The following is a 15,017-nucleotide window of genomic DNA, read 5'->3' on the forward strand; positions in this document are numbered from 1 at the left end:
GCTCCCCGCGCAGCAGTGCTGAAGGGCGGGCTGGTGCCGCTTAAGGAACAGCTTTGCTTCCTGCGGATTCCGATCGACCCAGCCCCTACAAGCTGACTTCATGTTCTGCGCTCCCGTGCTTTTCCGTGACTTCCTCATCGGGATTAAGATGTGGAGAAGAGGTAAGGAGGTCAGGATTGCCTGCAAATCCCTTGTTTAGTTACGTGAAAAGGAATCTTAAGATAAATTAAACGTGAACCAACACCTGACCCAGGGGAACAGTCACCTCAGTAGGCTGCTGCCACGGGACCTGAGGCTCTTACGGTGGAACACCAACACTGCTGAAAGGCCAGAGGGACAATGTGCTCCGAGGGCACGTTAACTCTAGATTTCAATTGGTGCATGAACACAACCCAGATGTCTTAATTTGGATTTTTCCTGAGTGTAAAAGAAGTCAACTGCTCTTCGCAGTAGTTCCCTGGTTGACTCTGGGCTTAACTATGGAACAGCTCCTCATGCCGCTCCATAAAAAATAATCGAGTGAAACTCACAGGAAGGTAGATAAACGGTTTTGAGGTCTAACTGGCACTTACCAGTATTGAGGCTTTTCGCAAGAAAAAATTGTGATGTTTACAGTAACAGACAAGAATTTTAAAAGATTCGCCTTTACTGAATCTGCACAGAGCTGCAAATTCCTAGTTGTGGAACAGTTTTTTTACAGTTACATATTGTTAAAAATCCTTTTGCTACCAGTTAATTTATTTATACACTTAGATTTCCTGGCCACAGAATGGTCGTGCTATTCCTCAGTCAAGGAGGCGTGGAGAATTTAATTTTTTGTGAGCGCTGTTCATGCCTTCACTGTACTCTTGCTGTCCTGTGTGCTGTTCTGTGTACAGTACACCTCGATCAGCAGAGGTCACATTGACTCGAGTAGGGACAATTGAATCCAACTGTGATTTCATCGCTCCTACTGTAGATCATAAAGGTAAGGGGCAAAGTTGCAACTCTGTCACTGGATTCTGTAATCTCTTACACTTTGTTTTTCAGTCACTTAAACCAAGTGGAAATTAGCTCTCATTCTCAGTGATCAGTTAAGTACAATCGTAGCTTGTCACAGAGTCAGCAGGTCTATCAAAACAATCACACTCATGGGGAATCTCAGTAGAATGAAAACATTTGTTATCGGACATTTCTTTATTCCCGAGTCCGCAGTTCTCACCTGTCCGTGTTCAGCACATAGGGTAATGCTTGGCTCACTTTCCCATTCTGAAGGGATCAGCTGACTTGTGTGGGGGGAAAAAGGTTTTTCCTAAGTTTCACTTTAAGTTTGGTGGCATTACACTCCCCTTCTGAAGAACTGAGTAGCAAGATTGGAAGCTTCATTGATTCTTGACCGTTCATAGGGGGACAAGTTTTTCAAACAGTGTATTTAATTAGAAAAGAGAGGCTTATTCCATCAGTGCAGAGACATGAAAATTTTGCTTAGTGAATACTGGTCTGGACAACAGTGGTGATGACATAGATCTATAGTGCAGATAAGCAAACTCTATGTGCTTAGTCCCAGCTGACTACACTGAAGCTAAGGTTCTCAGAAAGACCCTACCTATATGAAAATACACAGTTGCCAATATGAAGGCTGTAAGTATAAATCAAAATCTAAATCTAATTAAAATGTTCAATACCAAAAGTATGCATTGCCTTTTTTTTAACTCTGCAATACATCTGATGTTTTGTCTCTGAGCTCTTCACAAAAGAGTTGGGATTTAGGAGCAAAGGTTTATACATATACAGTCATTTCTTTGTCTTCCTCAAAGTTAATTACAGGTGGGTTCTAAAAACAAACCTGCACTCCTATGATTCTGCTTTTGTGCATGTCGTAGAATATCCAGTTAATTGAAGGAACTAGTGATACATCTTTACAGTAAAACTTTGTGCACACCAATTTGCTAACCTGTTGTGAAACACAGTTTTATTTCTCTTTAATTGTGGGCAGACACGTACATTTCAGCCACATTCTGTTGGAAGCTTACATGTTACAGAGCTTCTGTGGTTTAGTGCAATAGTTTGTCCTAACCTTCTCATGAACACAGTCACTATAATCAGTGTTACATTTACCACACTTGCAGCTCACAGCCACGGGGTAGGAATAATAAGGAATGGTGTGACGAGGACAGCCTGGAATCAGTGCTGTTTGATACAGCATCTCTTTATACGTGCACACATTCTGGGACAGAGAGCTTTTGAGTAGCAGCTTCTTGCCATTGCTGTCCTACAAAGAAAAAAGAAATGCATTTCACTGAAGCATGCATGAGTGTCAGAAGATTTCCTTTAGCATCTTTTCCAACATGCAGAAAGCAAACCTCTTTACACTTAGAATAGCTCTGATATTCTTGGCGTACTTCTGTTCAGAACTGTAATTTTGAATCTGCGTGTGGTCAGGGCTCTCTGCCCCTGTAGGTACATTCACCTCACTGCGTGGTTTTAACTAATCTGCTTGGCTCAAAGAGCTAACAGTGCTTTGTTATTTGCTGCCTCTTGACCAAGGTGGAAATTAAAATGCTGTGTTGAACAGGGAAGAAGATCAAGCAAGCACAGTGTTGGGCATGCCTGCTCACGAGATATTCTCCACAGCTAGCTGTCTTAACAGTAGCAGAAGTTTCCCAACTCGTTTATATTAAATAAGAGTTCCATTCTGACCCCGCAAACTGACTACAGGAGCTCTAACAGCAGCAGTCAGTTCTCTACTGTGGTGCTGATGTTATAAACTCTGTAGTTCCTGAGGCTTGGCATTTCTCATCCTTACTTTGCAGAAAGCTAACTTGCAAACATGCTGATAGTGTGATTTTTCTGTCTATGACAAACACTACTAGAACTGGATCATTTGCACACTATTTTCCAGTGACAATAAGCACTTGTTTAGCAGTGATGGCCATTAAAGAAACAACCGCCCAAAACAGTAACGCCTCGTACCCGAGTCATGCAAAATCCAGCGCAGATGGTGGTGTTGATGGCCAGGCAGTAGGCACATTCCCTTTTCTCCACATGGATTGTATACTCAGAAGGAGCACAAAGGGATGCTGTTTGACCAAAAGTCAGGCCAAGGACGAGAGACATCACAAGGAAGGAACTCATGCTAGATGGGGGAAAAAACAAACAAGCAAAGCAAACCCTAAGTAAAATTAGATATACCTGCCAGCCCTTTACTCAGAATTTGACAAGTCACAGACTAGAAGTAAACTTAACTTTTTTAGCTACAGCCTGACAAATTCTTTCCAATCATAGACCTTTAATTGAAAGAGTACGAACTGCTAAACAGAAAAAAAGAAAGAGTAAACAGGCCATTAACAACATATACACTTATCCCCCACTAAAGCATATTACATGGAACTTTTAACTAATGAGTGATAAAAGGCTGACACAGAAAAAATAACAGGAGCTACAGGATTTGGAAATGTGACATATGTGAGAGCACATGAGCTCTAGAGTTAACCAGAGATGCTGAAATAATCTTACTGGTGTAAAAATAATTTTCTAAAGCAAGCATCTTATAAAATGTTCAAGAGAGAAAAAGGAACAGCTGTACCTATCAGGCATACCACTGTATTTTTTGCTGTTTCCCATTGGCGTAGAGGCATGATGAAATGGGAACACTGCCAAGAATTAAATAATAGATTCAAGCAAATTACAATAAAGAACATCAGCAAGGAGTTCAAATCAATTAATCCCCACTTTATCTGGCTGTTACGTTGACCTAATTTCTCAGACCTGCTGGGAGATCCCAAGAACAAAGCTTTGATTAGCTCCGAGACAATTCCAGGGTCTACTTCATAGCCTCTACACTACAAACTTTAAATGACAGTGTCTACAGACATATGGACATCACCCTCTAGTCTCTTCCAGCTGCCAGTTTCCCACAGAAAAGCCATTCATTACACTGTCTCGTTTACCCTGTAGCTGCACAATGCGAGTCTGGAAAGACCAACCTCTTGTCAGCAGAATTCTTCCCTATTACAGGAACCTGATTCTGCCTTGAGCTGGGAGAGGCAGTGACCCAGCACAAGCTCTGTGTGTGCTTTATACTCCCCAGGCTAATTCCAGGCTGATCTTACTGTTTATATAATTGCATCTGAATTGCTGCTTTCTTATCGCAAAGTCATCTATTGAAAATTCATACTGAACCACAAAGCAAATGTGATAGGAACAAATGTGTCCATAATATCTTAACCTGGAAACTAGAGCTGTAAATCTAATTATTTTAACAGTCATTCCATCCTCAAGCTTTTAAACTAACCACGGCTTAAAAAGTTATTATTGATGAATTTAATCACTACTTAGGACAGCAACACCGTGACAGGAAGGCTAGCATGGAAATGGAGTCATCCTGAATTGCATGTGACTAATTCTATATGTGTTTTGCACAAGTTTAATGAAGTCTGATTCGCTCCGTGTGCTCACTACCAGGTAGGCACAACTGAAAGATGCAGTGCTACGTATAAAGTTACAAATGTCAAAGCAATTGCTCTGCAGTTCTCAAGCATGAACCTACCGAGCAGAGACTGAAGTAACAAGCCATTCACTCTGAAATACTAAATGGTAGGGGAAAAACTGGCAAGAAACTACTCCTTGTAGTACAATGAGAAGCAAAATATTGCACCACCACCAGTGAAACTGAGATGTCCACAAATGGGGGAAAAACAGTCATGTTTAGGGTTTTGTGGAACACCTGAGAGGAGCAAAAGTACAAAAGGATTGACAAAGCCACTGTCCTCTACTGCTTTGTCCGCATACGGCCAGCCTTCTCACTATGCTTATTCACTGCAGCTCTGTTAACACCTCCCCTTTCAGTTAATCACCGAGCGGCCAACTGGACGTTGATCTGATGTGTGTCTCACACAGGTCAACCACATTCTTGATTTATGGAGCCGTTAAAAATACGATGAAGTCGAGTTTAAAATGGTAAACATGGTCACTTCAGACTGTTGGAGGAGTGATCCGGTCAGTCCCAACTGGTGTTTAACTAATTCCTGAATAATACCGTCTCCTTTTCCTGTGGTTTTGGACCGCTGCACACAGCTTTGTGTCCTGGACTAAATCTCCAAGGTTTTTTGGGTGGCTAACATGATAAAGTTTTTCTTCTAGTAAGACTAGCTTTTTGTTTTCATGGAGTCTTTAATTCTGGGTTAAGTTCTACCATATAACTTCTCAGGAATTAAATATAACTCTTTCTGGCTTAAGGACATGAGCAGAGTATTAACTGTACTCTCAGTAACATCTGTCCATCCACACTTAGCAACGGAAGTATAACACCATTATTTTGCTACCACTCCAATATGTTATTTAACTCTACATTTTTCTGACTTATTTTAAATGCAGTTAAACATACAGGCTATACAAGTACATGCATACATACACCCATATGTAGATAATATGTGTATATACACACACACATTATATATACATATATACACTACATATATATGCATAGGATTGGTTGATTAAAACTTTAATCACGTAAAAGATATGTGCGTTCTCAGAAAATCTTAAGAGTATTTAAAAGGAGACAATGAACCTGAAAGGAAAAGGAAACAATTCATAACACTAAATCTTGGAGAGGACAAAAAGTGCCCAAAACAAGATCAAAAAAAACATTCCTAAAGCAAGAATATAGCATGTGACCCTTGCACACACAGCTGAAGCAGGTACAGCTGATTCTTTTCTCTAAAGATTTTGCAGTGATTTGCAAGTATGGCTTTAGGCAATTGGAGCTGTATTTGTATACGCTGGTCCTGACAGGAAGACCCCCACATCCAGGTTTAAAGTGTCCTCAGCATACCCTGTAAGAATATAGGCAGAGGACAGATGAGAGTATGAAGGTACATATCTTCTGTTGCTTCAACAATTTTCTCTGATTTGAGAAAAATGAGTGTAACTAGGTGGGGGCAGAAACTCCGATTAGGGTAAAAAAGGGTTAAGAATTTGCTTTAACAAGAGGTAGGGCAGTGTCTGCAAGCATCAATAGTGAAGGAAAAAAAACTAGAATGCTTTAAAGCCTATCATAGTGAAGAAGGAAAAGGGAATGCAACAAATTATATAGCAATGAGGAAAAAAAAAGGAAACAACAACCACTATTAAAAGTGAGAAAATGTAGAAAACTCGCATAGGAAGCTGGAGACAAGGAAACGAACTTCTGTCAGGACAGAGACCAACAGCAGTATCAAGGGACATTCCTAGACGAAGATAAGCTGTTGATGCAGATTAGATGTAAAGTCTTCAGTAAGTCCATGTGCGTTTGAAAATGTAGTGGCTGAACAACCAACATACATATGTGCAATAAAAATTATTACATAAATTGTATAAAGAATAAATATTTTATAATCAACATCACTAGCTAGGTAATGCTCATTTCAACAAATCTCAGAATACTGAGGAAATTTCAAAGCATTAAGAAAAGTATTAATGAGAGAATGTTGACCCAGGTAACTCTCAACTAGCTACCCTGACATCTATTCCTGATAAAACAGGTAAAATAACAGAAAGTTGATACAGGATTTGAGCAATAAAGATGGTGTCACATAAAATAGGTCATGCCACACAAACCTGATTTCATTCTTGGAGGCGATTACAAATTTGGTTGTTAAGGTAACTACATACATGCAATGTCCTTAGTTCCATCTGTCCAGATCCCTACTGCCATGAAGATTTAGAGCTATTAGACAGAGTCTAAGTGTATGATGAACGTCAGGAATTCTTAATCACTGGAGCAGGTAGTGTAATTTCAGCAGTGCGACTTTTTTACCCAGCCTCTGAATGCACTGCAGTGCACAGAAATATCTGGCCACGTATTACAAATGAAACTTCATTTATCTGGAAGCACAATAGATCAGTCTGAGTGGACCTTGAGACTAATGTGACTACTGCTCCTCATACTCAGCTCCACACTGACACAGACACAGAACCTCTTGGCTATTGCGTCTTCTACACTGGCACCGTGTTAGCCTGCCCATCTGCCCTTGATGCACTAAACATCACCAGAGTGATAGACACGTTCACATTTCTTCTGTAATTTACACAAACTGTTAAGGTGGGAGAAAAATTTTTGATTGTCCTTCTGGGCGTGACAATAAGAGTTCATTCACTACTGACCTCTCTGAAACTTGCTCGGAGTGAAATCCTGCTGCCTGTGGCAGGACAACACTCCAGTGTGGCAGCCCATGAAGTGCTCAAGACTTCTTTCACACAGTTTCCTAAAATCCATAGTTAAAAGTCTGATACTTAGGGATCCATTTTTTTTGTTGCCCCCCTGCTGACCTGCAGACTATTCAACGATAGAAATTTTTAATGTGTTTTTACATCCATCAGCTTTGTAGCCCTGTTACACTGTTAATTATTTATCTTTAACCTTTCTGTTAACTAAAGCAATCCATTCACTGACATCAGTTATTTTACACTTACCTAAAGTGTAAAAGACTATGCTGATCTACAAGTGTTTCAAATTATGTCTGTAAAGAGAATTTAGTAATCCTAGAATCCTTGATTTCATTACCCAGGAATCTGTAACAGGTTAGAGAAATTCAGTGCAGACCAGAAGCTTGTACATAAAAGTAATTTGTCACTGACCAGCGCCCAAGATAAAAGTAGGAACAATACGAAGTCATCACACATTATTCCTACTCACTCTTCCTCTGGTAGTAGTACAACACAATGAAAACCTTGTGATCTTATGAGCAGATCAACTTACACAGCAGACTAACTCTTGTTCCACTGCATACAGCACTCTGGATATTAAAATAACCCCTCGTCCATGCTTGCAAACCATAGAGAATTAGAAGCTATGCTGATGAAAATCAGTCAAAGCAATCAGATTTCTAAAAGATTAGTATTCTGGTGGAGGAACTATTTCCAACTCCATCGTGCTGCAGACCTCCACTGATAAAAAGGAAATAAGATCCTAATATGCTGCTATAGAAACAAGTGGGTTTGCTAGGTTTTGCATTTAAACAGACTGGCTGCTGAATTTTCAAAGCTAATCTCTCTATTGCAAGTCTCTCTGTAATAGCTTGAAACATAGCCCTTACCTCTTAAATTTATAGATTCAGAGATGACCACTCTTTCTTTCCTAGGATTAGCTGCAGCATTTCCTATCAACCACAAATTAAAACAGCTATTCTTTTTTTTTTTTTGCATATCACATGTCAATGATCTCCATTTATGGTCTGAAAATACTTCATAATCCTATTTGCTCTTTGGCACATATGATGGACTGCTTTGTATTTGGTTTAATTTCTTTGGAAGGTGCTAGATGTTTCTGTTATTCTAAGATAAATAATCACTACAGTGAGGATATATTTTTTTTAAAGCCCATCAAACAACAACAAAGACAAGCTGGAAGACTTGTGCAATATTATCAAGGATGAGTGACTATACCCACGCAATACCATAACAATGCTAAGGGATAAAAGTCAGAGATGCTTCAGTTTCAAGGGTTGTAGTGGTAAGCAGTCAGTAGGTGATCAGGCAAGATCTTCACCATCGAAGATCTGCTATGGAGACTTGACACTATGCACGTACAATTGACTTTTTTTAGACTGGAATTTAAGCTCATTATATATGTTCAGTACAAACACTGGGGAATGTTTCGGTTTCTCCATTTGGGCTTTGGGCATGCAGTCCTGTCAGATGCTGCCCAGCACGCATTCCTCTTGGGCAATCTCACAGGCCCACCTGAAAAAGAAGTGTCTACCACAGCTAAGAGAGATTGTGAAGCCTGCCAAAGGCACTGCCTCCCAATGAGGAAGCCACTCTCAGATTCCAACTAAAAATTTAAATGACTGCAAGGAAAGAAAAGAGAAGACTTTTTTTCTTCATAAACCCTCCCCCCCTAGGATACTCCTGGAGGAAGCGAGGCAAACTCAATCAAATCTAGAGACAGAAAAGGTTGTAAGAGTAACACTGTTACTTGTACTGTTGTGAGGTTTTTGTTCTTATTAGAGACATTTAACTCCTGTACTATGTTTTTAATCCTTTTCATTTAGAAATTTAAAGTAATATTATTATTACTGTTTTAAAAATAGTTTCCTTATATTAACTATCACACACATTTGAAGATTTTTTTAATATATCTCTTTAGTCAAGATTTTAATATCTTCCTTCCATACGCTTGGGGAAAACTTCCAGTAGAGCTACTTTTTAAAGCCATGGTGAAGTAAGATCAGCACCTGCTGACGTGTAACATTCCCCTTCCCCTCATGCTACCCAGGTAGTTTCACACATCCTCGTGTGGGGATGCTGACTAATCTGTAACCCCAGTGCAGGCCCACAGGTTTCCGGAGACATTCCGGTTTTGCCCAGCCCTCCAGGGAGGGTGTGGGACAGTCTGCACCAACAGGCACATGCTCAGACATCAGACCTGTTACTGAGCACTGCCTGCACGTCAAAATACTCGTGCTGCATGTAGGTTTTCTCAAGTTGTCAAAATAACCTTGTGGTATGATTTGAAATACCATTAATATTGTATCAAGTTTTGTCACAATTCTAGGCTGGACTTGATGATCTCAGAGGTCTTTTCCAGCCTCAATAATTCTGTGATTCTGGAGTATTCCGTTTCATGACACAATACGTAATAAGAACCTGTTGCTACAACAAGCTATGCATTTAAAAATTAAGAAAAAAACCCAAAGTGATGCATTTTTGAGCTACTTGAATTTAAAAAAATTCAACATTTGAGTAAACCTCCCAACAAGGTTTTGTTGTTGTGAAATCAAGATTAATCAAGGATTAGTGCAGAAATATATGCTTTTCTAAACTATTCTTAGGCTTATGTGGCAGAAGCTGTTAGTCCCTAGGAAGGCCGCCTGGTGATTTATATCTGTGTTCTAATATATAAAGCCACAACATTTATGTTTCATATAAACAACATTTTATAATGACATCTTAATGTTGTTTTCACAGTCTTAAAATACATGTGTATATTTTATTCCTTATGAAGCTGAAATCTTTTTAAAGCATAGAAATTCTACTGAAACTCAATTTTAAAAGTTGCAAAACTGTTACATACTGAAATAAGTTTAACAGCATTTAAAATGAACAAAGGAGGAAGATGACTTCAGGTAAAGGTGAATACATATTAACACCCGCAGTATTTAATTAAATAATATCCTTTTGTGAATTATGTGTTTAGAAAAAGAGAGTACATTTAAAATAACAAAACAGAATTTCTTTAACACCAGTATTTCTAAAGCCAAAGGTTTTTCTTTTTGAAACAGCTTTCTATGTAGTTATACTTATTTCAAAATTTAAAAATGGACTAATTTGTCTCTCAACTTTTTATAGCATAGGTGATAAAATGTAGAAAATGCTCTGCAGGTGGATGTAGTTATTTATCTATAAATTTTATGTGTATAGAGGACATAAGCGTAGTATTAAACATACTCGGTAAGACAAAAAAATGCAACAACGTATAAACTCTGACAGAATACTACTACTGTGGTTGTACTAATCAAATAACGCTGGGGCACTAGCCATTTTTCATTTTAAATAAAGAATTTTTCAGCTTCTTTAATTTTTCTTTTCCTGTCCATTTTAGAAACAGCAGTCCATCCAGCCTCACGCATTTTTCTCATGGTTCTAAATTTCAGTACAGAGCCTGGAGTTTTTATGTTTGATGTAGCTGGCTTCTAAGAAGAAAAATAAAGCCATCTATTAGTTTCTATAACCAATTTGATTAACTGTTTATTTTGATATGAAGAAAAGCTAAGGTACCTTTTTTGGTGTCATGGCATATAATTGTGAAGCTTGGGGACAATCTTTGTACAATTTTTTAAACATTTCTTCCTCCGAGACTATGCTCTTAAATTAAAAATAAAAAAATTAATCACACTATATTAAAAAGCATTTTTTTCTTTCCACCTAGCAACATTAGAGTATGGAAACAAAACAAAACAAAAATCTAAGATGTTACCACGAAGGCTCAACAGTTCAATGAAAAGAATGTCAAAAAATCATTACATAAGTTAATATACATTACTGTCTAGCAGTATGCTGTTTGCCATATAGTTACTAACTATGTACATGTAAATACAATTCCAGAAAGAATCAGTGAAATACAAACACACACATAAACACTGTACACTATTTGTTCTCTGTTTTTACCAGGAGGTCACTGTGTTCGGAGCTATCTGACAGAGCATCCAGCTTTAGAAGCACTTTTTGCTTTTTCCTTATGCACTGCTCTGAATGCAGATTTGTGCTTTCACTTTGCAGTTTATGTACTGGAGGAGTCTTTATAATATATGTCTGGGAAAGAAAAAGATGGCATTTAAAATTACATTTTCAGTGGTAATTGTAGACTCTAAAACCAAACTCATGACCCAGTTTGCAGACTGAGCATCCAGAAAGTCACTAGAGAGAGGCTGTGGAAGAATTATCTTTCCATCCAAAATGTGAAGGAAAGACCAAGAAAAAAAAACTTCTTTTTTTTGTGCCAAACCAGGAGAATGAACAGGAAGCTGTGGAAGAAATGAATTCTGTGGCACACTGTATCTAACTTCTTCATGCTTATCCCCAGAGTAACATTTAAGCAAACATGAGCAAACAAAACTGCAGGAAAAAGCTTTCAGAAAGACATGGATAGTAATATCAAGGACAAGACTGGTTTTGAATAGTTCTTTCACTACAAGTTAAAACTTACAGAAGCATGGCAGTGAAACAATGCAATCCTCTCTTAGACAGGATAACATAAAAATGGTAGTTGTTTCTATTGTTAAGATATAAACACCATAGGTGAGCTTCTGACAGGGCAGAAGCATAAGGTTCTAGGGAAACAGTTGGAAATACTTTACAGTTTTTACAGCCACACAAGTTATCTTCTGTCCCATAGAGAAAAATGTGCCTTTAGTAACAGACAATACTTTTATTTTAAGACTAAGTAAAAGAATTCTACAGATACTATTATATTTACAGTCCCTCTAGGACAGGAATGTCAGGGGGTGGAAGGGACCTTGAAAGATCATCTAGTCCAGCCCCCCGCCAGAGCAGGATCACCCGGAGTAGGTCACACAGGAATGGGTCCAGGTGAGTTCTGAAAGTCTCCAGAGGAGGAGACGGCGCAACCTCCCTGGGCAGCCTGTGCCAGTGCTCTGTCACCCTCACAGTGAAAAAAGCTTCTCCTAATGTTTTTGTGGAACCTCCTGTGTTCCAGCTTGTACCCATTGCCCCTTGTCCTGTCCCTGGACATCCCTGAGAGGAGCCTGGCTCCGTCCTCCTGACACTCCCCCTTTACAGGGTTAACAGAGAAATGTTAACAGACATATCAAGTAAAATGGAACACAGTGGGAACCCTTCCACAAACTGGTTTCCAACATGGCCGTGGAATGCTTTTTCTTTTGGTGTGGCTATCTACCTTTTAAATCCCTGTTTATCACAGCAAAAGTAAACATCTACAGAGAAGAAGGAAATACTGTCAGAAAAATAAGCCAAGAATAATTCACTACTAAGTGTTACAAACCTTGAACGATGGACTACCCAGCGGACTTTTTGTAGATACTGAAGGAGGCATATTTTTCTTTTCCATCATGTTGACTTTTATAGGAATATCGTTTGGGGACTTTTTATTTTTTACATTAATAGTTTCACAGTCCAGATCTAAATGAGGTTTAGGTGTCTCAGAAAAATGAGATTGTATTTTCTAAAATTGAAAAAAAGGTTTAAATTAAAAGAATTTCAGTATCTTTGTTGAATGTACATAACATAATGGAATTTCAATCAGATTGCACACATACAAGTACTGCCCTGTTCTGAAATTAATTAATGATAAGGTTAAAGCTACCTTGTGCTTCTTTTCACTTTCAGGAACCATAATTTGGAGGTGTTCTTTTGCAAGATTCTCCTAAAAAGAGTTTTGAAATAGGAAGCAAATATTTTATTTGAATTCAGTTGAAAATCTTGCTGTAATTAGAAAACACAGTCCACACTGCTAAATTTTAAAGAAAAATACCTTCTCTTCAATTGCTGCTTTAAGTTGTTCCTTTAGGGATGACAGTTCATTTTTCAAACATGACAGCTCGCTTTCCTAAAAACAATTAAAGGATATGGTTTAACTATACTTAATGTGGCAAAAAAGTCCACCAGTCCAAAATGAAAGAGTAATTAATACAGATATTATGAACAAATGAAAATTCCATTTGTTCAAGAGAGCAAAAAAAAAATCCACCAGTCCAAAATGAGAGATTAATTAATAGGGATATTCATTATAAACAAATGAAAATTCCATTTGTTCAAGAGAGCTAACTTATCCATAAATGTAGTATGCTGAGAAGTATCTAAAATTCATTTTCAGAATGATTCTATCACTAGACTAATAGATGATCAAAGAGGCAGTTACAAAATTAAAAAATACATGTCGACTTGTCACACCTCCTTCTATTAAAAAAAAATCTAACTGAAAAGAAAGGTCTGCGAAAAAATATTCTGTGAAGTGAAATGTCAGAAAAATACTGCATTTTAAGCAGATGCCATAGAACCACACTCCTGTGAAAGTCTTGAGGGAATATGGGTACTCAGAACATTTTACAAAGCTCCCAGAAAGGAGGAAAAAAAAAGTAATATAAAAAAAAAGTGATGCGACTCTAGATATGAAGTTTTGGTTTAGTTTGTTTTAAAGGGAGCTAAAGTACTATTAAGAAACAGGTACTTGACCAGAAGTCTACAAGGTAAGAATTTAAAATACTTGAGAGAACAAGGGGATGGGGATGTATTTAATATGTAAGTTTCTTATTCAGACAGTGAGGTTAGAACATGACACACTATGAGGAAAACTAGACAGAAAAGCACAGCTACTCCACTTTATTTTTAGAAAAATCTGGATTTTTTAATGCACAGAATAAAATCCAGAGGCATGTAACAATAAACAGAAATTAGGGAGTTGATCTTTACTGTTCTGTCCCACTTAACCCCCTCAGATGTAATTATATTACACTTTTAAGGACAGCAGCTCCTCCATTTAATTATTTAGAGCTAAAGAGTATGCCTTACCAATGATCTTTTTGATGATAACTGCTCTTGCTCTTTTATTTTATAAAATTTTAACTCTGTATCTTTTTCTTCAACCACTTTATCATATTCATGCTGTTTAAAAAAACCCCAACAATTAAGCCAATAAACTCAAATCACTTGACTAAATGATAAAATTTTACATCTACCTGGTTTTAAAACATTACTAATTTTTTCAAATAAAGCTCTTCTGAAGATTCAGAAAGCAGAAATAGTGAAACACAAAATGCACAAGCAGTATTATTTTGTAGCCTGACAGAGAATGCTGTATCTCTAGGCAGCAGTACATGTTCCAGCACATAAAAGTTAGCCATTTTATTTTTATTAATAGTACCTGCTAAATATACTGCAAAACATAGTAATAAGGAATGTAAATTAAAATAAGCTAAGTTAAACTGCTGAAGGACACTAAGTATTCTCCTCATAAAAAGACCACCAAACTGATGCTGAAGAACACTGCTTTAGGATGGTATCGAAGGAAGCCTGAATACTAACATTTAGATAAATTGAATTTATCTGCCTGTAGGCATGTTTTCAAAATCTGAAGATAAATTCATCTTCAGATGATGAAAAATCAAGCATTCATTTTCCTAGACTCAGATCTTTACAATCAAGTTTCACTTTCTAATTCATAATATTCTGATTTTGAAAGATTTTTACTTAAGATATTATCACATATTACAAATCACAGAAATCAGTAAAATCTCTTACCTTGTGTTTTTCCATAAGTGCCACCATTTCAGTTATCTTATGTTGACATCGGATATCAGTTTCTCTCTGTGTTGTTGTTGCTTCATCAGCAAGCGTCCTCATCTTTTCTATCTGTTTGTAACAAGTTTCACTTAATTCATGAACAATTAACAATATATTTTTTTAAATGCTCCAGAGGGCCACAGCAGACCTCGATGAAGATAATGGCATTTACATCCGCCACCGTATCGACGGTAACCTATTCAAGCTAAGGCGACTGAAGGCCCACACTAAGACCC

General features: G+C 37.7%; 1 protein-coding gene across 1 annotated transcript; it reads right to left on the reverse strand.

The window, feature by feature from the left end:
* Positions 1-1,924: 1,924 nt before the first annotated feature.
* On the reverse strand, positions 1,925-4,054 carry TSHB (thyroid stimulating hormone, beta). The gene is made up of 3 exons (XM_009870893.1): positions 3,966-4,054; positions 2,953-3,115; positions 1,925-2,251 (listed from the first exon to the last, which is right to left on the reverse strand). Exons 2-3 carry the CDS (start codon positions 3,112-3,114, stop codon positions 2,009-2,011), a joined length of 405 nt encoding a protein of 134 aa, XP_009869195.1. The 5' UTR covers position 3,115; positions 3,966-4,054; the 3' UTR covers positions 1,925-2,008.
* Positions 4,055-15,017: the final 10,963 nt, after the last annotated feature.

The sequence above is a fragment of the Apaloderma vittatum genome, unplaced genomic scaffold (assembly GCF_000703405.1).
Source record: "Apaloderma vittatum isolate BGI_N311 unplaced genomic scaffold, ASM70340v1 scaffold21440, whole genome shotgun sequence".
NCBI classification, from domain to species: Eukaryota; Metazoa; Chordata; class Aves; order Trogoniformes; family Trogonidae; genus Apaloderma; species Apaloderma vittatum.